The following is a 24,754-nucleotide window of genomic DNA, read 5'->3' as shown; positions in this document are numbered from 1 at the left end:
GGAGTACGGGCAGGCTGATAGGCTCGCCAATCGCTCCCATCTGTCCTGGAGACGTTTCTGCCCGGCACGCTGGAAATGCACTGCCCCCATGGGAACGGAGTCTCTGGGTCCAACCTCCTCCCGCCGTGCAGCACAGCTCCCACGGGGGCCCTGGGGTAGGGGCCTGGCACAGATACCTCCGAGAGAGGGACGCCCCTAGAACTGCTCCTACCCAGTGCCGGGGTCTGGATGAACTGGAGCCTCTGGAAGGAGAGAAGGGACGTGTGCATGGGGCTCGGGCTGCTGTGGGTCCCGCAGGCGGGGCTGCCTGGAGCGGGACTTCAGCCCCTGCCTTCTCTCTGGCTTTGTCTCGACAGTACTTGAGCGAGCAGCTCCAGGCGCACAAACAACCTGTCGTCTCCACCTGGTCCGTGGCCGACGTCCAGGCTGCCTTCAACACCATTGTCGCCCGCATCCAGAGATAGTGAGTGCAGCTGGGCAGGGTAGGGGGCAGGCCTTGAGCAGGGTGGGGTAGAGACTGGCTCTGGGGCTGGACCTGGCCCAGGGTGGGGTGGGGGAAGGACCTGGCCCAGATAGCACTGGAGCAGGCTCAGCAATTTGCAGTGAGGGAGGGGTTTGAAGGAGAAGTGCATGGATGCTGGGGGTCTGACTGTGCACCATCGCAGGATTGGGCCCTGAGTGCATGGGCTGGGAGCAGGGATGGGCTGCCTGCATATGTCCCAGCTGGGTGTTGACACTGGACCCTAATGATGGTGGTGTCAGTCTCAACACTGAGAACTCATGGCTGCTCCCCATAAGCCACTGAGGGTCACTGAGCAGCGAGGCAGGATGCAGCAGACCTGCCCGGGGGAGCTGTGCCCTTCATCTGGGCTGCATGGGGGGAGTGGGTTTGTCTCCATGTGTAGCATCTGTCCTGGCCCCTGCGTGGCTCTGAGTCTCTCAGGGGTTTCTCTTCCTTCTGCAGCTGTAACTGCAACTCTCACATGCCTCCCCCAGTCAAAGTGGCCGTGGCGGGAGACCAGAGCTACCTGAGTGTTGTGCTGCGGTTCTTCGTGGAGCAGCTGGCCAGCAAAACCCCTGACTGGCTGAACTACCTCCGCTTCCTCGTGGTACCACTGGGTAAGAGCCACCCACTGGTCATCCCAGTTCCGGGGCACAGGGCCCTGGGGAAGGGGCTGCAGGGCCCCCCAAAGGCTGCCCACATGGGGGAGAAGAGGCAGCAGCCCGGGCATCAGCAAGCTCCGCTCCTGGGAGCAGCCAGGGTCTGTTCCAGCTGCGTCACTGCCTCTGTCTCCTTGGCAGGCTCACACCCGCTGGCCAAGTACCTGGCGTCCGTGGATGGGAGGTACAGCGCTCTCTTCCTGGACACGGCGTGGAGGGAGCTGTTCAGCCGGGCTGAGCCCCCCAGCACAGGTGAGCAGCGGGGCGTCCAGGCGGTGCCAGCTCTGGGCTGTGTGGGCAGCTGGCAGTGCGCTCAACTGCCCTTTGTTACCAGATTTGTCCATTACTTTGGGGTTCACTCATTTATTAGGGTTACTCTTCTGTGGGGGGGAGATGGGGGTTCTGTAATTCTATCAATGTCCTACTTGTGTTCTCACACGGAGCTCTACTTCTCCCTGCTGCAAGTTCCCTCCCAGTGGAGCTGTCCTGCTGGACCGAGGTTCCCCAGCACTGGGTTCCTCCAGCCCCGGGTTCCTCCAGCCCCAGAATCAGACGAACGCACACATTAACAGAGCGCATCTGAGAGGACCGGGTTAATTAGCACTCTCAAGCTGACCCCTTATATGTCCCTGGACTCAGCAGACACTCTCAAGCTGCTACCCTCATATGTCCCAGGTTCAGCACATCCCTATCCCCACTTTTACGTTACAATTGTTCTGGTCGTAACCCACTTGATGAGCAAACCCCACAGGATTTTTGGGCACTTCAGGGATCTTTAGCTTAGGTACAAGGAGCGTTGCTGCAGAGCAAATGGGGAAGCCAAAAAACACCCACACGGGGCAGGAGAGAGAAGCAACCAGCTTAACCATGAAAGTTATTTATTGCCAGGTAATAACCAGAGGGGAGCCAAACAAACAAAACAGTGATGATAATAAATTTAACTTAAATTTTATTACAAAAGTCAGGTTTAGAAAACTCTAACTGATCACACCAGTCAGGGTCAGAAGGCTACACCTAGAGAGAGAGTGAGAGAGAGCTGGGTTCTCGCCACTCCATGAAGCTGGAATCGATCGGGGTCCCAGGTGGTGGTGGTAGTTGAGGGTCCAGAGTGCTGGAGCCCCAGCAGGATCAGTCAGGAGAAGATGAAGTCCCAGTGGAACTGATGCAGATTTTGGATCCAGGCATCAAAGCACTTCCTTGAGTGTGGGTCGGGGTTTTTGTGGGGAAAGAACAGTGGTTCAAGGGAGAACACTAGGTTTGTTTATGGATAAACTGATGGCTTAAGGGAGGATCCCAAAGTTGTTTTGTTCAGGCTAGACAATAGGAACTGCTCATTCCTGGCTGTGGGCGATGTTCCTTCTAGGGAGCCCACAATGCAGTTAGATAGCTTCAGTATTTTGGGTACCAATAAAGGATTTCTTACTAGAATTGGTCTGATAACTACTGAGCTGGGTGTGTGCAGGTGTGGGTTCGTTAACATCTGGAGCAGAGATCCCCCATCATGCAGTGCTTCCCGGCTTTTCTGGTCCCAGAGTTCAGTGCGGTTCTTGCCTTGGAATCTCTGTTCTCCATTCTGTGCGCTGATGGGGATGCCTCCCTGTCCCATCTTAGATGCAAATGAGGTGAGGGGAGTTGCCTTAATCCTGTCACCCTTGTCCAGAGGGGTTTAGGTGCATCTCCCACAGCCTTTTCATTGCTTTTTGTAAGTCTGTCTTCTGATCATCTTTGATTCAAGCAGAGGCTGTGGGGGGGGAGTCTTTCGTGAATCAGACAGGCTGGGTACTGCGCCCTGGTTCCTTGAGAACACAGAGCTGAGAGGTAACATCTTGCCTCCCCAGACACCGTGGACGTCCCTGGCCGCGTGGCTCAGTTCATTGCAGGAGCCAGCCAGTCTCACCAGCTGCCCATCTCCGAGGCCATGCTCACGTACAAACAGAAGAGGTGAGAGCAGGAGTGAGTGCTTGTGCCCATGCAAAGGGCACGACCAGCTCAGACCTGGGAGCACAGGCAGTCTCCCTGGACACCGCCTAGCCTTTCCAGCTGCTGCCGAGGGCCCTTCTCCAGCCAGATCCAGGGGCTTGGCGCTTTGAATCCTGGCTGGGTGGCCCCTGGTTTATGCAGTGCCCCAGGGAACTGTCTGAACTAGCCGGGTGGCAGAAGAAAGGCCAGCAGGCCCGGATGGGCAGGGCTGGGGGAGGGCAGGAGTGTCTGAGCCCTATGCAGGACGAGATGGGGTCCCCCAAAACTCATGCAGGGTCTCCTGTGCAGTCCCCTTCTCAGCTGGCGCCCCCCAGTGTGTGAGTGGCAGAAGCAGCCACAGAAGCCCTGAGCGGAGATGCCCAGACAAATGCCACGCTGTGCCCTTCCTGCCCTGCCTGCCTGTGCCGTATCCCTCGGCGCGGAGTGTGGGGGGCCCAGGCAGAGAGCAGGGGTGACTCTTCCCTCCGGGGCCTCGTTTCTGATCAGAGCTCCGTACAGCCCCATGCACTCCCTCTGCTCCCTGGTTCCCTCACGCTGCTGGCCCTTGTGGGGCATGCCCAGCGCTGGGCACAGCAGTGTTCCCTGTGCCACTGCAAGGCTCCCATGTGCAGCAGGTTGGGTATCAGCTGTCTAGTGCCACGGAGCCTCGGGGCCGTGGCTGGGGACATGGGCAGCCCAGCTGCTTGGACGCTGGCTTCTGGGCTGGGCACTGGGCTCCCCAGCCTTTGCTGGCACACCCAAGGACTTAATTCTGCTACGCGGTGAGGCCAGGAACGTGAGCTGAGGGCGGAGCAGCGTGGCCAGCTGGGGAAAAGCCCACGGAGCTACCAACCAACCTGCCTCATTCAGAGAAACCCAGGGCTGGGACAGCGGGGGAGTGGGGGGCACAGGCAGAGCTGGCGGGGGGGAGCCCAGGGCTGCACTAGCAGGGGGCTGCGGGTTGGGAGTGGGGGGCACAGGCGGGGGAGCCTAGGATAACAGGCTGCGGTCAGGAGTGAGGGGCACCGTAGAGCTGGGGGGAGCCCAGGCTAGCAGGGGCTGTGGGTCATAGATTCATAGATACTAAGGTCAGAAGGGACCACTCTGATCATCTAGTCCGACCTCCTGCACAGCGCAGGCCACAGAATGTCACCCACCCACTCCTATGAAAAACCTCACCCATGTCTGAGCTATTGAAGTCCTCAAATCATGGTTCAAAACTTCAAGGAGCAGAGAAGCCTCCCTCCAGTCAACCATGCCCCATGCTACAGAGGAAGGCGAAAAACCTCCAGGGCCTCTCCAATCTGCCCTGGAGGAAAATTCCTTCCTGACCCCAAATATGGCAATCAGCTAAACCCTGAGCACATGGGCAAGATTCACCAGCCAGATACCCAGGAAAGAATTTTCTATAGTAACTCAGATCCCATCCATCTAATATCCCATCTCAGGGGATTTGGCCTATTTACCCTGAATATTTAAAGATCAATTACTTACCAAAATCCCATTATCCCATCATACCATCTCCTCCATAAACTTATCGAGTAGAATCTTAAAACCAGATAGATCTTTTGCCCCCACTGCTTCCCTTGGAAGGCTATTCCAAAACTTCACTCCTCTGATGGTTAAAAACCTTCGTCTGATTTCAAGTCTAAACTTCCTGGTGGTCAGTTTATACCCATTTGTTCTTGTGTCCACATTGGTGCTGAATTGGGTCGGTTGTGGGGGGCACAGGCACAGATGGGGATGGGGGGAACCTGGGATTGAGGGGCACAGGCAGAGCTGGTGGGGAACCCAGGCTAGCAGGGGCTGTGGGTCACACAGGCACAGATGGGGATGGGGGGAGCCTGGGATTGAGGGGCACAGGCAGATCTGGTGGGGAACCCAGGCTAGCAGGGGCTGCGGCTCAGGAGTGGGGGGCACAGGCAGAGCTTGGGGGGAGCCCAGGGCTGTGAGTCAGTTGTGGGGGGGCACAGGCACAGCAGGGGGCTGTGGGTCGTGAGTGATGGGCACAGGCAGAGCTGGGGGGAGCCCAGGCTAGCAGGGGGTTGAGGGGCAATGCTAGCCCCTGGGCAGAGCACTGGGAGGTACCAAGGCCATTTTCATGGTCTCTGTCCTGGCAGGGTTTGGGGGGGGGATTCACGCAAATTGTGTCCCCCCCCCCACAGGGGTCAGCCCCTTGAATCGGCCCTGGAGCCGTCTTGCCCCTGGGGGGTGGGCTGTGTGTGGGGCTGGCACTGCGCCCTCCAGGGGCCGGCTGTTGGCGCGTGTCCCAGCAGCGTGCTCACCTCTCCCTTCTCTTGGTTTGTGGCACCCAAGGAAGAGAAGCCTCTATTTTGATTTTTATATCAGGTACTGGCCCGTGGCTTGCTGCGTTGCTGCCTCATTACGTGTCCCCCCGTCCCATAGAACCAGTGCCCCCTGCCCACCCCTCGGCACCCCTCTGCCCTGCGGCCTTGGAGCAGGGCCCGGCCCAGGCTTTGCATGTGAACTCACTTCCCTGCAGTAGCTGTGTGGGGGGAGCCCCTGCAGCCCCCCTGCACTGCTCCCTGTTTGTCGCTATCCCCGCTCCTCCCCACTAGCCTCACCCTGGGCTGCAGCGTCGGGCGGGTGCTGTGCATGTAGGGGACAGGGCAGCGCCCAGGGACGCTCCAGCCCCACAGTGCTCTGCTCCTGGTGGGGTGAACAATTTGGGGCTCCCCCTGCCAGCTGGGAGGGCTGGGCACTGCTCTGTGGGGCAAATGACTTGGGGGCTGGGCACTGCCCTGTGTGGCGAACAATTCGGGGGCTGGGTACTGCCCTATGCGGTGAATGACTAGGGGCTCCTGCATGGCCCTGCAGAAAGCCTTGCTCGGCCCGTAGGTGGCAAGGCAGGGTCCTGCCCGGTGGACTGGCGCCCCGAAGGCAGCAGCGTGCTCCCTGCAGCGGATTTGCCGTCTGACCTTTCCGCTTTTCCCTCGCTTAGCCCAGACGATGACTCCTGCCAGAAGTTTGTGCCATTTGTCGGGGTGAGTGTCTGATGGTAAGGGGGGGCACAGGCCCTGAGCCTGGCAGGCACCGCACGCCAGCCCTGCCAGGCGCATGGACACTGGTGGGGGGGGCCGGTAGGGAGGGGGGCTGGCTGCAGGACCAAGGGAGGTGTCTGAAGTCTCTGTCTGTCTGCAGGTGGTGAAGGTGGGGCTCGTGGTACAGTCCTTCAGCGCCTCAGGTGAGCCCGCCCTGCATCCCAGAGCCATGGGCTGGGCAGCTGCCTGGCTGGCTGTGCCCCTCAGTGCCAGGCTACATTTCACTGCTCCTGGCTCTGCCTCTTCCCCAATGAACAGGGGGCACCCAGCCCGGATCCACCAGGGACAGCAGGGACCCCTCTGGTGGGGAACCCCAAGGAGGCCCCCCTCCCTCCCCGAGCCCTGCTACAGCCTCAGCTGGCCAAGGGAGCTGGGAAGCTATCTGCACCCCTCAGGGCCAGGGCACCAGGACTGCCCGAAGGGAGAAGCACCAGTGATGAGCCCTAGGCTGTGAGTGCCCATCCTGCCCCAGCACAGAGCCACAGGCAATGGGGTGTCATGGCCTTCTGCCCCAGCTCAGCCCCCCTTGCTTCTCTAATTTGGCCCTTCCTTTCCCTCATGCTAGTGGACTCTGACGATGCCACGGTCTGCACCAGTTCCCTGCTGAGCTCCACACCTCCAGCCGGCGCAGGGACCCCCCACAGCAAGGAGGTCATGGGCACCCCGCCGCCCTCCCCATCCGTCAGCAGCAGCCTCTTGGGGGCTGGGTGAGGCTCCGCCAGGGGGACTGGAGGGAGGCCTTGCAGAGTTAATGTCCCTGAGGACCGGGCACAGCAGCCTTGTTGACCGTTTCCCTGCTGCTCACTGCAGCCGAGCCAGCCACACTCCTCTGTCCCAGCAGGAGGCAGTGAGAGCCCGGGGCTGGCGGGTTCAGCCTCCTAGGCGTCCCCCCACGCCCTGGCCCAGAAGGGAGGGGGCCCATGCTGCGCTGTGTGCAGTACACGCCGCCAGGCAGTGAGAGGCGGGGGCTGTGCCACATACAGCCAGACCCCCGGGCCCGAAACTCTTCGGCTGTTCAATGAAAGCGGAGATTGCGGGCAATGTGCCCGTGCCCCTTGGGCCACATGGGTGATGCCCGGGGGGAGGATGGGCTGGAGCTGGCTGTGGGGCGGCGGGTGACACGACTGGGGCTGGATCCAGAAGGGGGCTAATGGCTAGTGCGAGGCGAGGCGAGGAGGGGGTGGGAATGGTGTGGCTAGGCCCAGCGCTGAGGAGCGGAGCATGGCCTGGTGCTATGTGGCTGTGATTGTCGCCCAGGTCCCTGAGCCCCGGCATGGAGGTGATGGGCCTGCAGGTCGACTACTGGACAACCCAGGGGCCGGAGAAGAAGAAGGAGGGAGAGAAGCGGGAGATGGGCTTGAAGAACACGCTGAAGAGCAACTTTCGATCCTTGCAGGTCAGCCGCATGCCCAGCCCTGGGGAGCTGGTCCCCCCCAGCACCATGGCCATGACCGTGGTCACCAAGGAGAAGAACAAGAAAGGTAATAGCTGGCAAAGGTCCACGCGGCCCCCGGGTAGGGCCCGCACTCCTGTACCAACCCTGGAGGGGGCAGAGAGTCCCTGCCTTGCTTCCCTGGCAGGGCTGGGTCGAAGAGTCTTTGCTTTCTTCTCCCAGTGATGTTCCTGAGTAAGAAACCCAAGGAGAAGGACCTGGAGCCCAAAAGCCAAGTCATTGAAGGGATTACACGCCTGATCTGTACGGCTAAGCACCAGAACACCATGCTCCGAGGTGAGGGCAGCCCAGCACCCTAAATCCCTAGTGCCCAGCTTCTCCGGCACCTGGCACCATGCCACACCCCTCCAGAGAGCCCGCCAGGCCAACAGCTCTGCCCCACCGCTCGTGCACGAGCAGGCTGCAGCGTGCGCTGGGCCGCAGGGCTGGCTGAGCTCTGCCTGAGTCTCTCTCCCCCTGGCCAAGCTGTGCACTCTGAGCCCTGCCTGGCCGTTGCTGAGCTGTGGCCACGCTCTGAGCACAGTTAACAGAACTCTGGGCACCATTAGGAAAGGGCTAGATCATACGACAGAAAATATCCTCTTGCCTCTGTATAAATCCATGGTACGCCCACCTCTTGGATACTGCATGCTGTTGGCCTTGGAACAGGTTCAGAAAAGGGCAACAAAAATGTTTAGGGGGATGGAACGGCTGCCGTGGGAGAAGAGATTAATAAGACTAGGACTTTTCAGCTTGGAAAAGAGATGACTAAGGGCCGGATATGATAGAGGTCTATAAAATCAGGACTGGGGTGGAGAAAGTAAATGAGGAAGTGTTATTTACTTCTCATAACACAAGAACTAGGGGTCACCAAATGAAATTAATAGGCAGCAGGTTTAAAACAAAGGGTTTTTTTTTTTCATATAATGCACAATCAACCTGTGGAACTCCTTGCCAGAGGATGTTGTGAAGGCCAAGACTATAACAGGGCTCAAAAAAGAATTAGATAAGTTCATGGGTCCAACAATGGCTATTAGCCAGGATGGGCAGGAAGGGTGGCCCTAGCCTCTGTTTGCCAGATGCTGGGATTGGATCACTTGAGGATTCCCTGTTCTGTTCATTCCCTCTGGGGCACCTGGCACTGGCCTAGATGGACCATTGCTCTGACCCCATGTGGCCGCTCTTATGTTCTGCGCTCTGCTCTCTCCTCTCAGTGTCCATCGATGGCGTGGAGTGGAACGATGTGAAGTTCTTCCAGCTAGCAGCACAGTGGCCAACACATGTCAAGCATCTCCCCGTGGGCATCTTTGGCTACTCGAAGAGCGTATGAGCCAGCCGGGCAGCCTGGGAGCCAGGACTCTGCTGAGTGTGGCAGGAGGAGGCGATGTCCATGGCCTGTCGCTTCTGCTGAGCACTGGGGGAGGTTCCTGCTGCCCAGCTCCAGGTGCTGTGCCCTGACCGTTCCCACTCTGTTTCCTTCCCCCTCGGGGCTTTTAACATGCAGCTAGAACTGGTGCAACAGGGGCTTCCAGAGCTGCAGTGCCCAAGCCAGCCTCCCACCGGCCAGGGACAGGGAGCTACTGGAGGGAGTCTTATGGGTGCTGTGCCTGTGGGGGCAGAACAGGCTGCTCTGGCTCCCGCCCGGAGGCCAGCTCAGCCACTTGCACCCTACGACAAGAGCCTAACACAGTCGCCCCCTTTCGGAAGCACCAGGGCCCCACTGGCAGCTCCAGGGAGTGAGGGGCTGTCACCCCTTGCTCAACGGCTTGGTGAGCCTGGGCTCAGGGCCCTGCAGCACCCCAGAGGCCATGGGGCTGCAGGGCTGAGCCTGGGCCCAGCTCTTCCCCCCTGCTAGGGAACACAGTGGGCCAGCTGAGGCTCACCTAGAGCTGCATGGAGGAAGCCACAAATGTGGCAGGTGGGGGCCTCCTCTACCATCAGCTGTGGGGCCCCAGCGCTAGGAAGAGTGAAGGGGGGAGCTGTGCCTGCAGCAGAACCACCCGGGGTTCTCTGGGCCCTGGGGGGCAGCGCACTGCAGGAACTCAAGGCAGGTGTGCTTGGTAGTGCCCATGCTGCCATGTGCTCCATGGTGAGGTCCCAGGCACTGGCCCAGGGGGGAGCAGAAAGCTGGGCTGGCCCAGCTGTGCCCTCAGGGCCAGGAGCCAGCACCCAGCCATTCACTGAGCCTCCACCCGTCAGTCTGAGCTGCAGCTCCTTGCTACATCAGCCCCCCACACCTGTCCTTGGCACCCCCTTCCCAGAAATGCTAGGGGCAGGCCCACCTGCTGCTCCGGAGCAATGGGGCTCAGGAGGAGGCTGGGCTGCAGATGGGGGAACCCTGGGCACGGCTGTGTCTTCCCATTTACTGCTGGCATGGGGTTCACAGTAGCATGGCAGCCCTGGCACTGGGGCTGATGTCACACTCCTGCCCTCCACTTGGAAGGCTCCAAGCCCAGCCCCTCGGAGCCAAGGGAGCGTTACCCTGTTTTTTTACAAGATTCTATTTTTTTTAAACTTACTGTATGGTTGCTTTTCTGGATTAATTTTAATAAATTAATGCTGGTACCACTCTGACTGGGGTGCAAGGTGTGTGCAGCTGGGCCCTGGGGGGGGAAGGCGGTGCAGAGCCCCTCAGCCAGGGCCAATGCTGCTGCCTCCCACCCAGCTGCGTTCTGGTGGGTGAGAACCCCCCATGGGGGGCACACTGGTGCTTGGGGGCCTACAAACCATGCATGGCTGTGGCTGCTACAGATGCCAGGTGATGCCCAGTGCACAACCCCCGGGAGACGGCGTGCCAGCCAGTGCGGGGGGCTCATAGGGGCCAGGAATACCAAGCCCAGCTCCAGGGACCTGCCTTCAACGCTGAGCCCCCTGGGCACCAGGGGGAATCAGGAGCTGCGGATGGAGCCTGCTCAGTTCTGCCCCAGCTCAGCTTTAGGATCCTCAGCCAGCTGCCTGAACCCTAGTGCAGGGTGCTGGCACCAGGGCAAGGGAGGGAGTCCTGGCCGCTGGGGGTGAGGTGCAAGCTCTGCTGTTCCCTGGTAGGCCCAGGACTGTGGGCACAGATCAGCACAGCTGTTTTATTTAAATTAAAACCCCCAAGCTCTTGGGAATCATGTCTCGTGCTCCAAGGGCCGTGGCTGGGCCCAGGCCGGGCTGCTCTCCTGGCTCAAGCTCCGGGGGCGCCTAGGCCCCCAGCGCTAGGCTGATGGCTCCGGCACGCCCCCGGTGCAGTGTCTGTGCCCGCCTGCCCTGCGCACACAGCCCCGCTCCGCTTCTACCTGAAGGTGGAGAAGGTCTGTCTCCTCTCGGCGCAGGCTGCGTTGGGCATCGTCTTGATCTCCACGGTCTGGAAGGTGACTTGGGGCGGGCGCTGTGGGGGCGGGGAGGGCGTGGGCTCCGCGGAGACGTACGCCAGCAGCTGGGGGTTTTCCTCCTGGCGCCGCAGGTAGCCCTGGCTCAGCAGGTGCAGAATGCAGGACAGCACGTCCGTGCTGCTGCAGCAAAAACTGAGGAACTTCAGGGCGGGGCCAGACTCCCATTTCTGACAGGCGTCCATCACCTGGGGGGGAGAGGGCAGAGTTACCCCGACGCTGCCCGGGCACGGAGCCGCGCGGCCGCTCTCCTGCTAGGACCCGTACCCTGAACACCAGGTTATCGATGTGCAGCTCCTTCTCCCCTTTCAGGATCTGGATGATGAGGCAGCAGATGATGTTCCTCTTCCTCTCCAGGGTGCTTCCCTCGTCATCCTCCACGTTCAGGTACGTCTGCCGCGGGAGCAGCCACAGGCGCTGGCCAGCCGCCCGCGCCAGGGCCGCCTCGTTCAGCCGCAGGACGCCTGGGACCGACACAGCCGCGCTCAGGGAGCAGCTCCTCCAGCCACCCCCAGCCCTTTCCATCTACCCCCTTCCTCATACCTCCCTGGACCTGCTTGGGGACCAGCCCCAGCCCCTTCCATGTCGCCCCCCAGCCCCTTCCATCTCCTCCCCTTCCTCGTACCTCCCCAGCCCTGCTTGGGGACCACCCCAACCCCCCCCACATCGCCCCCTCCCATGTACGACCACCCCCCACCCCCACACACACCAGCCCAGTTCTCCCCTCCCCCCCGCCAGCCCTGCTTGGGGACTGGCCACTCCAGATGCAAACCCCCTTCCGGCTCACAGACAAACCCCTGCTCCCTGGATCTGCTCTGGGACCAGCCCTGCCCGGCCAACCAGGCCCAGCGCAGGGGCTCCATCCCCAGCTGTGGTCCCCTTGTTCAGGAACCACCCAGGGACAGGGCTCAACTGCCCCTCCCCTGTCTCCCCATACGCACCCCCCTGAGGCAGGCTCTGGGTCAGGATCCCGGCCTCTCCCATCAGAGGTTTCAGCGCGTGGCTCAGCAGGACAGGAGACAGCCCCGTGGCCTGGGCCAGGGTCTCCACAGCAACTTCCTGTGGAACAAAGGAGACAGGAAGTGAATACGCAGAGACAGGGCCATGGTGATGGGGCGACAGCTCTGGGAGCCGGGACAGGGCAAGTGGGCCAGGTGTCTTGGGGCCACGGACCAGGGGCTGGGGCAATGGGGCAAGGTCGCTGGGGGCCTTGAGGGAGGGGCCAGAGTGAGGGAACTGGGGCGAGGTCGCTGGGGGCCATGGTGATGGGGGAGAGGTGCCAGGGGCTGTGGGGGAGGGGCCGTGGCAATGAGGGGGGCATCGGAGGCTGTGGCGATAGGGGGTTTGTCGGGGAAGGGCGCCGGGCTGGGGTGGGGGACTGAGCGGAGAGAGAAAGCACCGATTCCTCTGACACAAGCCACACGGGGGATGCAGCAGCTCCGGGGTCACAGTGGGGCAGGGAACGGGCTGTGGGGAAAAGAGTCCAGGGGCTCGGGGATCACTGCCCGGTGGGGGGAGGGACGGGGGAGGAGGACAGGGGGTCTCTGCCCCATATGGATGAGCTGGGGGGGAAGTTCTCCCTGTGTTGTGAGGACAGGAGGGGTCTGTGGCCAGGTTGGGGGTTCCCACCCCCGGGGGGGGAGCTGGGGGCAGCTCCAGGATGCCGGGGGGCGAGAGGGGGTCCCACCTGGGCGCTGTTGAAGCCCAGCAGAATGTACATCTGCAGGGTGGAGACGTGCAGGGTGGTGCTGCCCGCGAACTGGAGCTCCGCGTGGCCCAGCCACGTCCACTGCAGCCGCCGCGGCTTCGTGCACCCCAGGCCAAACCGGCTCTGACCTGCAAGAGACGCGGCCAGTCCCAGCAGAGCCACCAGAGTGCCGGGCTCCCGGGGTCCCCAGCCAGCTGGGGCTGCGCCCCCCCAGCCACACACCCCCAGGCGGGGCTGGAGCTCACCCCACTGCTCGCCAGCCTGGCCCAGCACCAGCAGCTGCCCCGGGAGTCACGGCCACGGCCAGGGGTTTCACTGCTGAGTCTGACCCCCCTGCACCGCCTCCAGCCCAGTGCAGTGACCTGCCCCCCCATCCCCTGCAGAGTGACCTGAACAGTCCCCCCCACCTCGGTGCTCCCTCTCCTGTCACACACTGCTCTCCGCCATGGGGCACGGTGACAGCCCCCCCAGCCCCTGCCCCAGCTCGGCCCAGTCGGCCCCACCCCAGCACCCAGACTCACTGTTGGTGTAGAAGTCGGCAAACCGCGCCAAGTAGCCCCCAAGGGGCCGCGGGAAACACCTGCGGGGATCCTCCAGGTAGCAGAGCGGGGAGACGGTCCAGCAGCGCGGGGACAGGGCCAGCACCTTCACCTCCAACTCCTCCTCCAGCGCAGCCGGCTCCTCCGCCATCGCCTGGGGACGGGAGCAGGGGCTCGTCTGCAGCACCCCCTGGGAACGGAGGGGGCACCGCGCAGACCCCACCACATCCCTCTGGCCCTTGGGATCAGAGAGGGCACTGGGCAGACCCTGCCCCACCAGGGCGTTTCACTGCTTCCCCCCGCCCCCATGGGAAGGGAGGGGGCCCCGGGCAGACCCCGCCCCGCCTGCAGGCTCACCGCATCCTCCTGGCCCGCGTCCAGCTCCAGCAGGCGCTTGTCGAGCTGCTGCAGCTGGAAGAGGTGGAATTGCTGCTGCAGCTCCTCCGACTCGCTCAGACTCTTCAGCATCTGCTGGGGGAAGCGATTGGGGAAGCAGAGCCCGATCTGCTCGATGACGGCCCGTTCCAGCCACACGTTCCCCTGGGCCAGGAGCCGGTCGCCCAGGTAATACCTGCAACGGCTGCCGGCGTCAGGGCGGGGCCCACAGCCCCCGACTCCCTCCCCACAAACCACCCCGGCCCCGAGACCTGGAGCCACCCTCAATTCCTGTCCCAGAACCGCCCCCCCCAAGGGCCCTCCCTGCCTTTGCTATGGCCTGGAGCAGGGCTCAGGGGCTGCTGATCGGAGTCCGGTGGAACTTCGGGGAGCCCACGGCCCGAGCCGAGCCAGAGCCCCCATGACAAGCCAGGCACCAGCCCTCGCAGACGTGGCAGGCCCAAGACAGAGCCCAGGCCGGGCGTGGGGCCCAGCGCCCCACTCCCCCAGCTGGGGCTGCTCACCGGTAGAAGTGCTCGAAGGTGTTGGCGAGCTCCAGGCCGGAGAGGAAGAGGATGGGCTCCAGGCTCTGCTGTAGCCGGTGCAGCGACTCCACGTTGGCCGTGTCCGTCTGGCTCTCCTGGATCCGCTGGTCGATGTAGCGAGCAAACTGCTCGCTCACCTGCAGGGGAGAGCGCCAGCTGCCAGGGGGCCTTCTCGGGGTGGCTCCCCACAGCAGGGAGTCCCCATGGAGGCTCGGGGGACACTCACATGGAGAAGGGTTGGAAGGGGATTAGATACACAGAGCAACAGAAACGTGGGGGGGCTCCAGGAGAGGGAACAGTCTGGCAGAGGGGGTCATGCTCTGGAGAGGGGAAGGGGCCACTCCCTAGGAGCTGGGGTCATTCCCAGGGGTCACCCCGCCCATGGAGACAGGGAGGCAGAATGGGGGAGGTGGGACCATGGGAGCTGCGTGTCTCGGCGGTGGGCAAGGGGGCGTGAGGGACCCACTCCCTCTCAGGGCCCAGGGCTGTTGGAGCAGGAGCGGAGTAGACACCCTTAACACAGCGGGGGTAACCAGCAGAGACCCCCACGCACCTGGGCCCCCTCACACTCCGGAGGGCAGCCAGGAGCGTGGGCTGGGCAGAGCCAACGCTGGGGAGCTGCAGCCCAGAGGCCGGGGCTCAGCCCCCTGCAGCCTTCAGCCCGGCGGGCTGGCACCAGGCCAACCAGCCTGGCAGCTCTGCTGGGCCCCAGGCTCGTCCCCTAGGGCCAGGCCAGCCCCCCCACTCACATGCATGGCCGTCAGGAAGGAGAGCTGCAGCAGGCCCCCGGAGAAGCCCTGCCGCAGGGCCAGCATGAAGGCCGTCTGCTGCCCGAACAGCTCCTCCATGGCGTGGTGCAGGCCCAGGTAGAGATGGCAGTACCGCTCCACGAAGTCCGGCCCCTGCCACGACGACTCCAGGAACCGCTTCACCTGTGCGGGGCAGGCAGCACATGGTTACAGGCCGGCGGGGAGGGCCCTGGGGGAGCCTTGGGGGGAGTACAGGCTGGCATGGGGAGGGACCCAAGGGGGTACAGGCTGGGCTGGGCACGGGGAGGGACCCAAGGGGATACAGGCTGGGCTGGGTGCAGGGAGGGGACAGGCTGGGGTGTCTGTGGGGGGCGGGATGGGTGTGGGGGGGAGGGGACAGGATATGACAGACACGGGGAGTGGCCCGGGGGGATGGGCTGACCAGCCCAGGGGGTACAGGGTAGGACGGGCATGGGGGCAGCCCCGAGGGTGGGGAGGGTCAAAGGGGGACAGGATGGGTCAGGCATGGGGAGGGCCCTCCGCATCTAGTATCCCACAGGCTTCATGGGCCTGGGGCAGGAGCCGCAGAGACAGAGGTGGACGGGGCCCTGCTCCCCCCACGCAGGGTGGGGTGCGGGACGGGCAGCAGATGCACAATGCTCCCCTCCCCCAGCGCACCCCCATCCCTGCTGCTGCAGGATGACCCCCCGCACACCTGCTGCTGCACCACGCCCCTCCAGCACTGCGTAATCCCCGTCAGGCTGCTGGGCTTCTTCCCTGACACCTTGGCGGCCCCGGAGCTCGTCTCCTTGTTCTTCCCGTTCTTCCCATCTGCCAAGGCAGGGCCAACGTGAGGGCAACGCCCGGGGGGTCAGGGTGGGGGCAGCGCCAGCACTAGCAGCCTCCCCAACCACAAAGCTGCCTGTGGGGCATGGGCTGGACAGTTGGCAGGCGTGGCTGGGAGCCCCCTGCCTGCGTGGGCCTGGCTCAGCGCCACATGGTCACAGTGTGTGTGTGTGTGCACGGGGGGGTGCAAGGGCCAAGCCTGGAGCTTGGGGCGCGTAGGAGCCAGCCAGTCCTGGGCAACCTGGTGCGCACACCCCAGGGCAGTGGAGTAGCCACACCCGGCCACGATCCTGCCCCCTACAACAGGGCTGGCCTTTGCAGAGGGGCAGCTGGCATCTGCCGGCTCTGCCTGTGGGCACCAGACCCACGGATCTGAGGGCTGGGCTAGGTCCCCACGTCTGTCTCCTACACCCGGCCGGCTCCGCTGAGCCAGCCGCCCAGGGCCTTGAGGACCAGCCTCTGCTGCGCCAGGCCCAGGGGCTGCCCGCCAGCCCCGCAGAGCACTCGCCCACGTCACCCCGCCTGCGGGCGCCAGGCACACACAGGGTCATGCCGAGCTGCAGCGCCAGTGCCCGGCCCTGGCAGCAGGACGTGCCAAAGGCAGCCCAGAGAGTCCTCACCCGTAGGGTCCCCACTCAGCCTCGGGCAGCACTCCAGGGCCTCCTCCCCCAGCCTCACCCTGGGACCCGCCCCACTCCCTGCCCGGCCCCAAAAGCCCCGCAGGGGGAGGGGCCCTTACTGGCTTTGACCGGGACTCTCAGCTCCTCGGGCTCCGGGCTGCCGGGGTCCACGTGCACCAGCAGGTGGCTCAGGCGCCGCACGCGGGAATTGAAGATGGTGGCGCGGTTCTTGGCGCGTCGGGCCGTCTCCACATTCTCCAGGTACTCGCTCAGGAGCCAGGCCAGGGGGCTGACGCCGCTGGGATCTGCAAGGCCAGAGGGGGGAGCTGAGCCAGTTGGGCCAGGCAGGCTGGGGGAACCGGGCAGGGGGAAACGATACCTGGGCTGGTGATGCTCTGCACCAAGGGATTGATTAGGGCCTCCCAGCAGGTCCTGCCCAGAGCCTGGGCCGCCTCGTCATCGGGAAGGAAACGATCGGCAAACACCTGCTCGTGCCGCAGGGTGCAGTTCAGCCTGCAACAGCAGAGACACCCGCACCAGTCACTGGCGGGGCCCTGGGGCCTTGCCAGCGCAGGGGGAGGCAGATCCTGGGTACAGACACACAGGGCAGGGCACTGCCAAGGGCCATGGCCAGCGCTGGAGGAAGAAGGCAGGGAGACCCCAGGTACAGTCACACACACAGGGCAGGGCACTGCTTGTGGCAGACCCCGGGTACAGACACATGGGGCAAGGCACTGCCCGGGGCTCTGGTCAGCGTTGTGGGGGACCCCGGGTACAGACACATGGGGCAAGGCACTGCCCGGGGCTCTGGTCAGTGCTGGGGGGACCCCCAGGTACAGGCCTCACCTGTTGAAGAGCTGCAGCAGCTGCATACGCTCGTCCGCGATCTCCTGGCACCACGTGTGCGCCTGGGTAGTGTAGAACAGGTACGTGCGCCGGCACAGCTGCTCCTTGAAGATGGGCCAGAAGGTGGGCTTGGGCCCCAGGATCTCGATGCCACGCACACGCGTGTCAATACCACCCTGCACAGGGCACAAACCTCCCTGGTTAGACGTGGGCCCTGGGCCAGGCCTCTCACTGCCCATAGAGCCCCTGCGGGGGATGAGGGAGGCCAGGGACCAGCTCCGCTGCACACAGGGCCGCGGGTGTGATGTTGCACACCATGTGCTTTATGGAAATATGCTTACGAGTGTGACTATGATGTAACTGGAATATGCTTTATGCAAAAGGTCTCTTGTGAGGTATCATAACAAAGGTTATAACCTACGGACCATGTTCCTCCTACTTGTATGCATGTATCGTTCTTGTATCTGAAGCTAGAAATATGAAGTATAACTCTCAGGTCCTATTGTAATTATGCAAAAAGAAAAGGAGTACTTGTGGCACCTTAGAGACTAACAAATTTATTAGAGCATAAGCTTTCGTGAGCTAAGTGAGCTGTAGCTCACGAAAGCTTATGCTCTAATAAATTTGTTAGTCTCTAAGGTGCCACAAGTACTCCTTTTCTTTTTGCGAATACAGACTAACAGGGCTGCTACTCTGAAACCTATTGTAATTATGCAAAGTGAGGGCCATTAACGGTGTTTTAGAATCGCGATGGCTGCCATTGACTAGGACAATTGGTTGTAAATGGTTTATTGACCTGCAAACCTTCCTGTGTACCTGTGGGCCAGCCCATGGGGAATGGAGACTAGGGGGTCTTACAGTGACATATGACCATGTCACATGATACTGGAATCCATCTCAAATCTGGTATCTTTCCATTTAGAAGGAAGGGTGGGGACCCAGAGAGACAAAAGATTCCCGCCTTGTGCCAAAGCTATAAATGGGGGTGGAGCAGGACAAAGCGGAGGTGGCCAGTCATGAGAAAACCCCTGCTTGCCACCTGAGATGTTTGCTGGAACGAACAGGGACTGTACCAGGGGAAAGGATTGGGCCCAGACCAGGAAGGAGTCGAGTCTGTGAAAGAAGCTTATCGGAATATCTCTGAGGGTGAGATATTACCTGTAATCAGTTTCTTAATGCATTAGGCTTAGACTTGCGTGTTTTTCCTTCATTTTGCTTGATGACTTACTTTGTTCTGTCTGTTATTACTTGAAATCCCTTAAATCTTACTTTTTATACTTAATAAAATCACTTTTGTTTATTGATAAACCCAGAGTAAGTGATTAATATCTGGGGGAGCAAACAGCCGTACATATCTCTCTATCAGTGATACAGAGAGCGGACAATTTATGAGTTTACCCTGTATAAGCTTTATACAGAGTAAAACGGATTCATTTGGGGTTTGGAGCCCATTGGGAGCTGGACATCTGAGTGCTGGAGACAGGAGTACCTGCTGAGTGGTTTTCAGTTAAAGCCTGAAGATTTGGGGGAGTGGCCCAGACCCTGGGTCTGTGTTGCAGCAGGCTAGTGTGTCTGGCTCAACAAGGCAGGGTTCTGGAGTCCCAAGCTGGCAGGGAAAAGGGGCTCAGAGGTAATTTCAGCACATCAGGTGACAGTCCCAAGGGGGTCTCTGTGACCGAACTCATCACAGGGGGCCCGCCAGTGCACCCACCTGCTGGCAGCGCTTGATCTTGATTTGGATGATGGGCCAGAAGCGGGTCAGGTTCTCCAGGAGGATCACTCTGCTGGCCGAGGGCATGACATTCACCTGAGGAGGCAGGGAGAGCTGCATCCCTCAGATACGGAAATGGCGAGGCTGTGGAGATCCCACCCCACCCCACCCACAGGAGTCTTGTACAGGCCCAGCCCCCAGAGCTACGTGAGGCAAAGCCGTGGGGTTAGCGGGGTGCAGGAACATGGGCCCCAAAGGGACGGGGTGAGGAGACGACCAGCAGCTGGGACGTAAGTGGCGGCTTCCCAGCGGGGGTTGGACTGGCCAGCAAAGCCTCTGCCGCTCCGTCAGTCAGCCCCAGGGCCCCACCCAGCCACACCTGGGGACATCAGAGAAACCATGGCTCTGCTGGAGCAGTGAGACGCGCCAGCCCTCTCCACCACTTCCTGCTGCCCCCTCCCGGGAGGGCCACTGGGAGACCAGCCCCTGGGAGCTCCACCATGCTCAGGAGCTGCCATCAACCTGCCGGGAGCAGCCGCAGAGACCACAGCCAACGGGGGATCCAGGGGTGTCACCGGGCACGGGAACTGGCCGACAGCCACCGACCAGTGGCCCAGCGAGCCCTGCAGGCACCCGGTACCTAGTGCCAAAGGCGTCCGAGTGAGACGCAGATCTCCCACTTGGGTTTCTTGGGCTCCCAGCCTGAGTGGTGCTACAGAGCCAGCGTCACGCCCCACTCCCAGCGCCCAGGGGGCTGCGACTGACCCTGCTCCGTCCACATGCAGCCAGCCGAGCAGGTTCCAGCACTGCCAGCCCCAGCGCCCAGATCAGGCTCAACACCACTGGGTTTGGAGCTGGGGGGGGCTGGGGGTCCCAATTTCCAGGTTTTCTCTGCAGCGGGGGGGAGGGGGGAGTCTCACTCCGGAAGTGACAGGCAGGATTCTCATGGAATCACCGGCCCGCAGGAGCCACGGCTTTAAGGAACAGCCCAGCCGTGCCGAGAGCTGGCACCAGCACTGTCACCGTTAGCACAGGCCTGGTGCCCCGCCTGTACATGCTGTTCCCACTAGGAACACACAGGGCTGCCTCTCTGCCCCGTCCACCCCCCTGCCCCGACCAGTGACCTCCTGGGACTCGGTGCTGCCTCAGGGGCCGGAAGGCGGCTCCCCGGCTCCTCTCGGTCCCTCTTCTGCTCCACAGCCACCGTGCAGCGGAGACCCTGGCACACCCTAAGCTAGGCAGACGGCCCGGCCCAGATAGCACCGCTGGGTTCTGGGTGGAGGTTTCCCAGGGCAGCTCACTCGGGTCTGGGGACGCAGAGGGCGGGAGGGCCTAGCAGCAGAAACGAGAGCAGCTAGGACATGGCAGGCTGTGCCAGGCCTGCACAGGGCGGACGCGGAGCAGGACAGGAGGGGAAGCCGGGACTTGGTCACTGGGGTGTCTTGACCCTCCCCCTGGAGCAGCTGATCCTGGCCAGCGCTGGAGACGGACCCTGAGCTTGGGGCCCTGCCCTGCTCCTGTCCTCCTAGGAGAGTGCTGGTGATGTGCCTGCCAGGATAGGGCCTACAGGCCTGGGGCTGGCAGCTCCCTGCGCCTCGGGTGCTGGCTGCCCCCCCAATTCCAAGGCAGTCGTGCCCCCGCCAGCCTGGGACGGGCTGCCCCAGCCCACTGAACAGCAGAGGTGGGCGCTGGCAGGTGCGAAGCTCTCAGCCTGCACCCGCCCTGCTAGGGAGCCCCCGAGCCACAGAACCCCCACTCCCTGCAGCTCCCCCTCTCCTGTCCGGGGCGGCCTGGGCCACACTCACCGTATTGAGCTCGGTGCTGATGCTGGCCGGGTTCTCTCCTCCCATGACCACGATCCGGGCTGGCATGTAGCTGGAATCCTCGCTGGCCACCACCAGGCTCATCTGCCTGCAGCCAGGGAGAGCCACAGCGTTGGCATCGGCCCATTTCTGGGCTTGTGCTCCAGCCTGAGCCTAGGGTGCCCATCCCGAGGGGCATGTCTGCCAGAGGGCTCAGAGTCTTACATGGCCGCCGGTCCTAATGGGAGCCCCTGAGTCCCCCGGCCCCAGCTCCTGGGGGGCTGCACTTGGCGCTTCATGGCTCTGGGCCCACAGTGCCTACAGAGATTCCAGCAGGGAGCATGGCGCCCGGGGACACAGACAAGTCCCTGCAGGCTGGCTACTGGAAAGGAAACCCACCCCAGCCTGAGCCAGGGAACCGGCATGTGCAGTCCCCCTGTGCCACCTCGGGCACCCGGCCACCCCTCGCCAAATTGTTACCTGCCCTGCCCACCTGATCCTGATCCCGCCCCCTTCCCTGTGAACACCCCTTTGCCACCCTGGGCAGCCAGCCACCCCCCTACCCACCTGATCCCACCCCCATCCCCGGGAACACCCCTGTGCCACCCTGGGCAGCCAGCCACCCCCCTACCCACCTGATCCCACCCCCATCCCTGGGAACACCCCTGTGCCACCCTGGGCACCTTACCACTCCTCGCCAAATCGTTACCCGGGCCCAACCCCCTCCCATTGCTACCTGATCCCTCCCCCACCACTGGGAAACGCTCTTTTCCACCTGGCACACAGAGCCACACCCCCGCCCTGGGGGGCCAGTACCCACAGCCCCCGCCCCACCTGACCACCACGCCGCGGTGCATGTAGATATTGATGTAATGCGAGCCGGTGCTGCCGTTGGACTCCCAGTAGGTCTTGGGGTTCCTGTCCGTCAGCTTGTTGGCTCGGTGGGGGTTAGAGGAAACCTCCAGCTTCTCCCAGCACTTGTCCTCCTTCACTTCCACGCTGGAGCCTGCAGGGAGAGGGGACAGCGCTGAAGGGGGCTGGGGGGCCACCTGGGTGGGGGCACAGCTGGGGCAGAGGGGCCCCGGGCGACCGCCCCAGCACTGACCCTGGCAGAGGTTGCGCAGGAAGAGGTCGAAGAAGGGGATGTTGATGGGCTGGTGACTCCGTCTGTGTTCCTCAATCTGACCCAGCACCATCTGGAAGAGAGGGGGGCGCAAGGTGTCAATGGGGGGAGCCACCTGGCACCCCTTCGCCACTGCCCGATCGCTGAACTCTGAGCAGCAACCAGCCCCAAGCAATGCAGCCCCACAGGTGGGGTGGGGGAAGCTGAGTGAACTGAGTCCAGAGAGAGCCTCTGCCCCATGGCCACTCCCCCCACGGCCATCTCCTCCCTGCCCACCCCCTTCCAGAGACCACCAACTCCTCCCCCTGCCTTCAGACCACTCCCTGGTCACCCCTTCCAGATACCACCAACCTTTGTGACACTCCATACCCCACAAAATCCTGTACCCCATGTTCACCACTTTTATATGGTTACGTTATATTTTGTACAAAGCCTTGTGAGGTATCATTTGAAAATCCATAAACTGCTGAACATCATTGTTCTGTTAAGATGTGTGTAACAACACTGTGTGTAAAGCTATGAGATTTTACTGCCTGATTGTTACCGAAATATGGTACTGTTTTGGGTAATGCCCACAAACTCATTTTTCAGAGACAAAGACACCCTAGCACGCCAGCAAAGTACCAAAGAGCCATTACATACTACCTCAGACATTCACCAGCAGGGGGTGGGGGTGGGGGAGGGAAGGGAAGGGAAAGGAAACAAGAAAGTTACAATTCATCATGAGGGCAGTTTGGAGCTCACGTACACAACAGCACTGCCCGAGCCCAGGACCCAGCAAGGATTTTCCAGCACAAAGGGCGGGAGGATAAGAAGAGGGGAAAATGTCCCTAGTCACCCCTCTCTTCCGTCCGTCTCCGCTCATGACAACGACGACGCACAAGGAACTGAACAAAGGGGAGAGTGGTCCCAGGCTGGGAAAAGACACAGCCTGTGAAATGTATCACAGCTGCTGGTGAGAAAAATTCCTTCTTTTGCTTTTACACCTATTAGTCCTGGTAAAGTTTAGGAATTCGCTTGCGTGTTTATCCTTTTATTCCTTTTGTGACCAATTCCGGCTGTTATGCCTTCCCACCTGTGATCACTTAAAATCCACCCTTCTCTGGTTAATAAACTTGTTTCGTGGCTCTGTCTAAATCAGTGTGTTTGACTGACCTGTTTGGGAAACCTCTACCCGAGACCACAAAGGCTGGCCCATAATCACTCCCAGGGCTGGACTGACCCGCGAGGAGCTTGCGCTGTCCGGGAGGGTTGGGCGCAGTGCAAGAGGGGAGCAAGGCTGGGGCTGGGGCTCTGTGGGTGTTACCCTCTATGTAACGCATGGAGGCTGGGCACAGCATCACGTACTCAGCTGGGAGTGACGCTGCGTGCTGGGGGCTGGGAGCGAGCAGAGCCTGGGCGGGTCGCTGCTCCAGCAAAGCCGTGTAAAAGGTATCCCAGGTGGGAGAGCTAAGGGGATGCAGCAGTCCAGGCTGCACCCTGAGGAAAGTCATGTCCTTCCTCCCGCCAGGCCACCCCCTGCAAAGACCACCAACCCTCCCCACAGACAAACAACCTGCCCTCCTCCCTCCCCTCCCCTCCCCTCCCTTCCCTTCAGGGACAGCCAGCCCCCCGCCAGCGCCTGGGACCCCCAAGTGGTCTCGACCCGGATCAGCGCCCCGGCATGCTGCAGAGGTTCCACCCACCCGCCAGGCAGACCGCCCCAGGCGGTGGGGGGAGGTCCCCCCCACGGCAGAACCCCTGCTCACCTGGATGGGATCAGGACACACACCCTACACCGAGCACGTGCCCCGGCTCACCTGGATGCAGCCGGCCAGGATGCTGGTCGTCAGCTTCTGATAGAGGCTGGCGTATTTCTCGCAGTCGGTCACCAGGTCCCGCAGCTCCGGCCCCAGCAGCAGGTTGGAGTTGTGCTTGTCCAGGGCTTTGGACAGGGCCTCCTTGGTGCCCAGACGGCACATCACCACGGCGCAATCCTTGGTGGCGCTGGCCAGGCGATGGAGGAAGCGAACAAACTCCTGCACGACCTGTAGAGGGAGCAGTGCGGCCTGGGGGTTAGGGTACCGGCCTGGGGGCCAGGAGACCTGCTTCTAGCCCCGCCTCTGCCACTGACCCATCAGGGGGCTGGGCCGAGTCCCCTCCGCCCCCCGTCCACCTGGGGCATGGAGCGCGCAGCTCCCTGGGGCAGGGCAGCTCTCAGCTCCTGCCCTGCCCGGGCTGGAGTCTCCAGGCACGGCACAGACAGAACAGAGAGAGGCCCCAGCCCTGGCCGGGGGGTGCTGGGTAAAGGGGTGATGCCAGGGAGCCACAGGCCCAGCTTCCCCGGGACAGGCCTGAGGCTGATCAGGGCTGTTATGAGCCAAGCCACCAGGCAGAGACTTCACCAGCAATTCCTGCCACAAGCCCATAACTGGCTGAGCTAGGAGCCCCTCCCCACCCCCACCTCCTGCTCCCCGATTCCCCACCCCCGACAGGTAAGCGGGGACCCCCCCCGTGGCCCCTCACCTCCCGCTCGTTGCTGGGGGCGCTCATGGAGGACAGACAGGGCTCAATGCACTCGTGCCAGGGCGGCGCCTCCTCCTGGTAACTGTCCAGGAGCTTGTTCAAAATCCTGCACAAGAGACGGGAGAAGGTGGGGCCTGAGGGGAGAGGCCAGCGGCTGCCAGTGCCCTGAGCCCCCCGGTGTGCCCGGCCCTCTGGCCGCACAGCCACCTTCACTGCCATGCCTGCCCCCGTCCCCCAGGACAGCCTCAACCAACCCTGAGCCCCCAAAACAGCCCTCCCACCCCCAGGACAGCCCCAACCAACCCTGACCCCCCAAAACAGCCCCCTCACCCCCAGGACAGCCCTAACCAACCCTGACCCCCCCAAAAACAGCCACTTCCAGCCCCAACCAACACCC

The 24,754-nt window shown here is 62.2% G+C and overlaps 2 protein-coding genes across 9 annotated transcripts in view; one reads left to right on the top strand and one right to left on the bottom strand.

The window, feature by feature from the left end:
* The window catches only part of LOC119852809 (phosphofurin acidic cluster sorting protein 2-like), a 113,489-nt gene extending 103,301 nt beyond the window's left edge, over nt 1–10,188 (top strand). Inside the window, exons 15-25 of one of the 3 annotated variants that reach the window (XM_043512364.1) lie at nt 357–463; nt 965–1,119; nt 1,303–1,413; nt 3,000–3,102; nt 5,437–5,469; nt 6,083–6,125; nt 6,283–6,325; nt 6,748–6,889; nt 7,440–7,663; nt 7,798–7,911; nt 8,829–10,188. In XM_043512364.1, coding sequence (XP_043368299.1) covers nt 357–463; nt 965–1,119; nt 1,303–1,413; nt 3,000–3,102; nt 5,437–5,469; nt 6,083–6,125; nt 6,283–6,325; nt 6,748–6,889; nt 7,440–7,663; nt 7,798–7,911; nt 8,829–8,944 — 1,191 coding nt within the window. In that variant the 3' untranslated portion in view covers nt 8,945–10,188. Of the gene's footprint in view, nt 1–356; nt 464–964; nt 1,120–1,302; nt 1,414–2,999; nt 3,103–5,436; nt 5,470–6,082; nt 6,126–6,282; nt 6,326–6,747; nt 6,890–7,439; nt 7,664–7,797; nt 7,912–8,828 lie in introns of those variants that run through there. The other 2 variants (XM_038394590.2, XM_043512365.1) reach the window with 2 other exon arrangements.
* Nucleotides 8,431–24,754, bottom strand: part of LOC119852808 (cullin-9-like) — a 37,567-nt gene continuing 21,243 nt past the window's right edge. For 2 of the 6 annotated variants that reach the window (XM_038394588.2, XM_043512360.1), the window contains 18 exons: nt 24,358–24,463; nt 23,652–23,879; nt 21,835–21,925; nt 21,564–21,735; nt 20,733–20,838; nt 18,928–19,023; nt 17,217–17,392; nt 16,750–16,883; nt 16,490–16,675; nt 15,620–15,735; nt 14,905–15,087; nt 14,135–14,292; nt 13,593–13,806; nt 13,218–13,389; nt 12,676–12,824; nt 11,930–12,047; nt 11,256–11,452; nt 8,431–11,176 (listed from right to left, as the gene is read on the bottom strand). In XM_038394588.2, the coding sequence (XP_038250516.1) occupies nt 10,892–11,176; nt 11,256–11,452; nt 11,930–12,047; nt 12,676–12,824; nt 13,218–13,389; nt 13,593–13,806; nt 14,135–14,292; nt 14,905–15,087; nt 15,620–15,735; nt 16,490–16,675; nt 16,750–16,883; nt 17,217–17,392; nt 18,928–19,023; nt 20,733–20,838; nt 21,564–21,735; nt 21,835–21,925; nt 23,652–23,879; nt 24,358–24,463 (2,887 nt within the window). In that variant the 3' untranslated portion in view covers nt 8,431–10,891. Of the gene's footprint in view, nt 11,177–11,255; nt 11,453–11,929; nt 12,048–12,675; nt 12,825–13,217; nt 13,390–13,592; nt 13,807–14,134; nt 14,293–14,445; nt 14,725–14,824; nt 15,088–15,619; nt 15,736–16,489; nt 16,676–16,749; nt 16,884–17,216; nt 17,393–18,927; nt 19,024–20,732; nt 20,839–21,563; nt 21,736–21,834; nt 21,926–23,651; nt 23,880–24,357; nt 24,464–24,754 lie in introns of those variants that run through there. The other 4 variants (XM_043512361.1, XR_006280507.1, XM_043512362.1 and 1 more) reach the window with 4 other exon arrangements.

The sequence above is a fragment of the Dermochelys coriacea genome, chromosome 3, assembly GCF_009764565.3.
Source record: "Dermochelys coriacea isolate rDerCor1 chromosome 3, rDerCor1.pri.v4, whole genome shotgun sequence".
In the NCBI taxonomy this organism is placed as follows: domain Eukaryota; kingdom Metazoa; phylum Chordata; order Testudines; family Dermochelyidae; genus Dermochelys; species Dermochelys coriacea.
The sequence above is the reverse complement of the archived record's forward strand: the minus strand, read 5'-3'. Positions and strand labels throughout refer to the sequence as shown.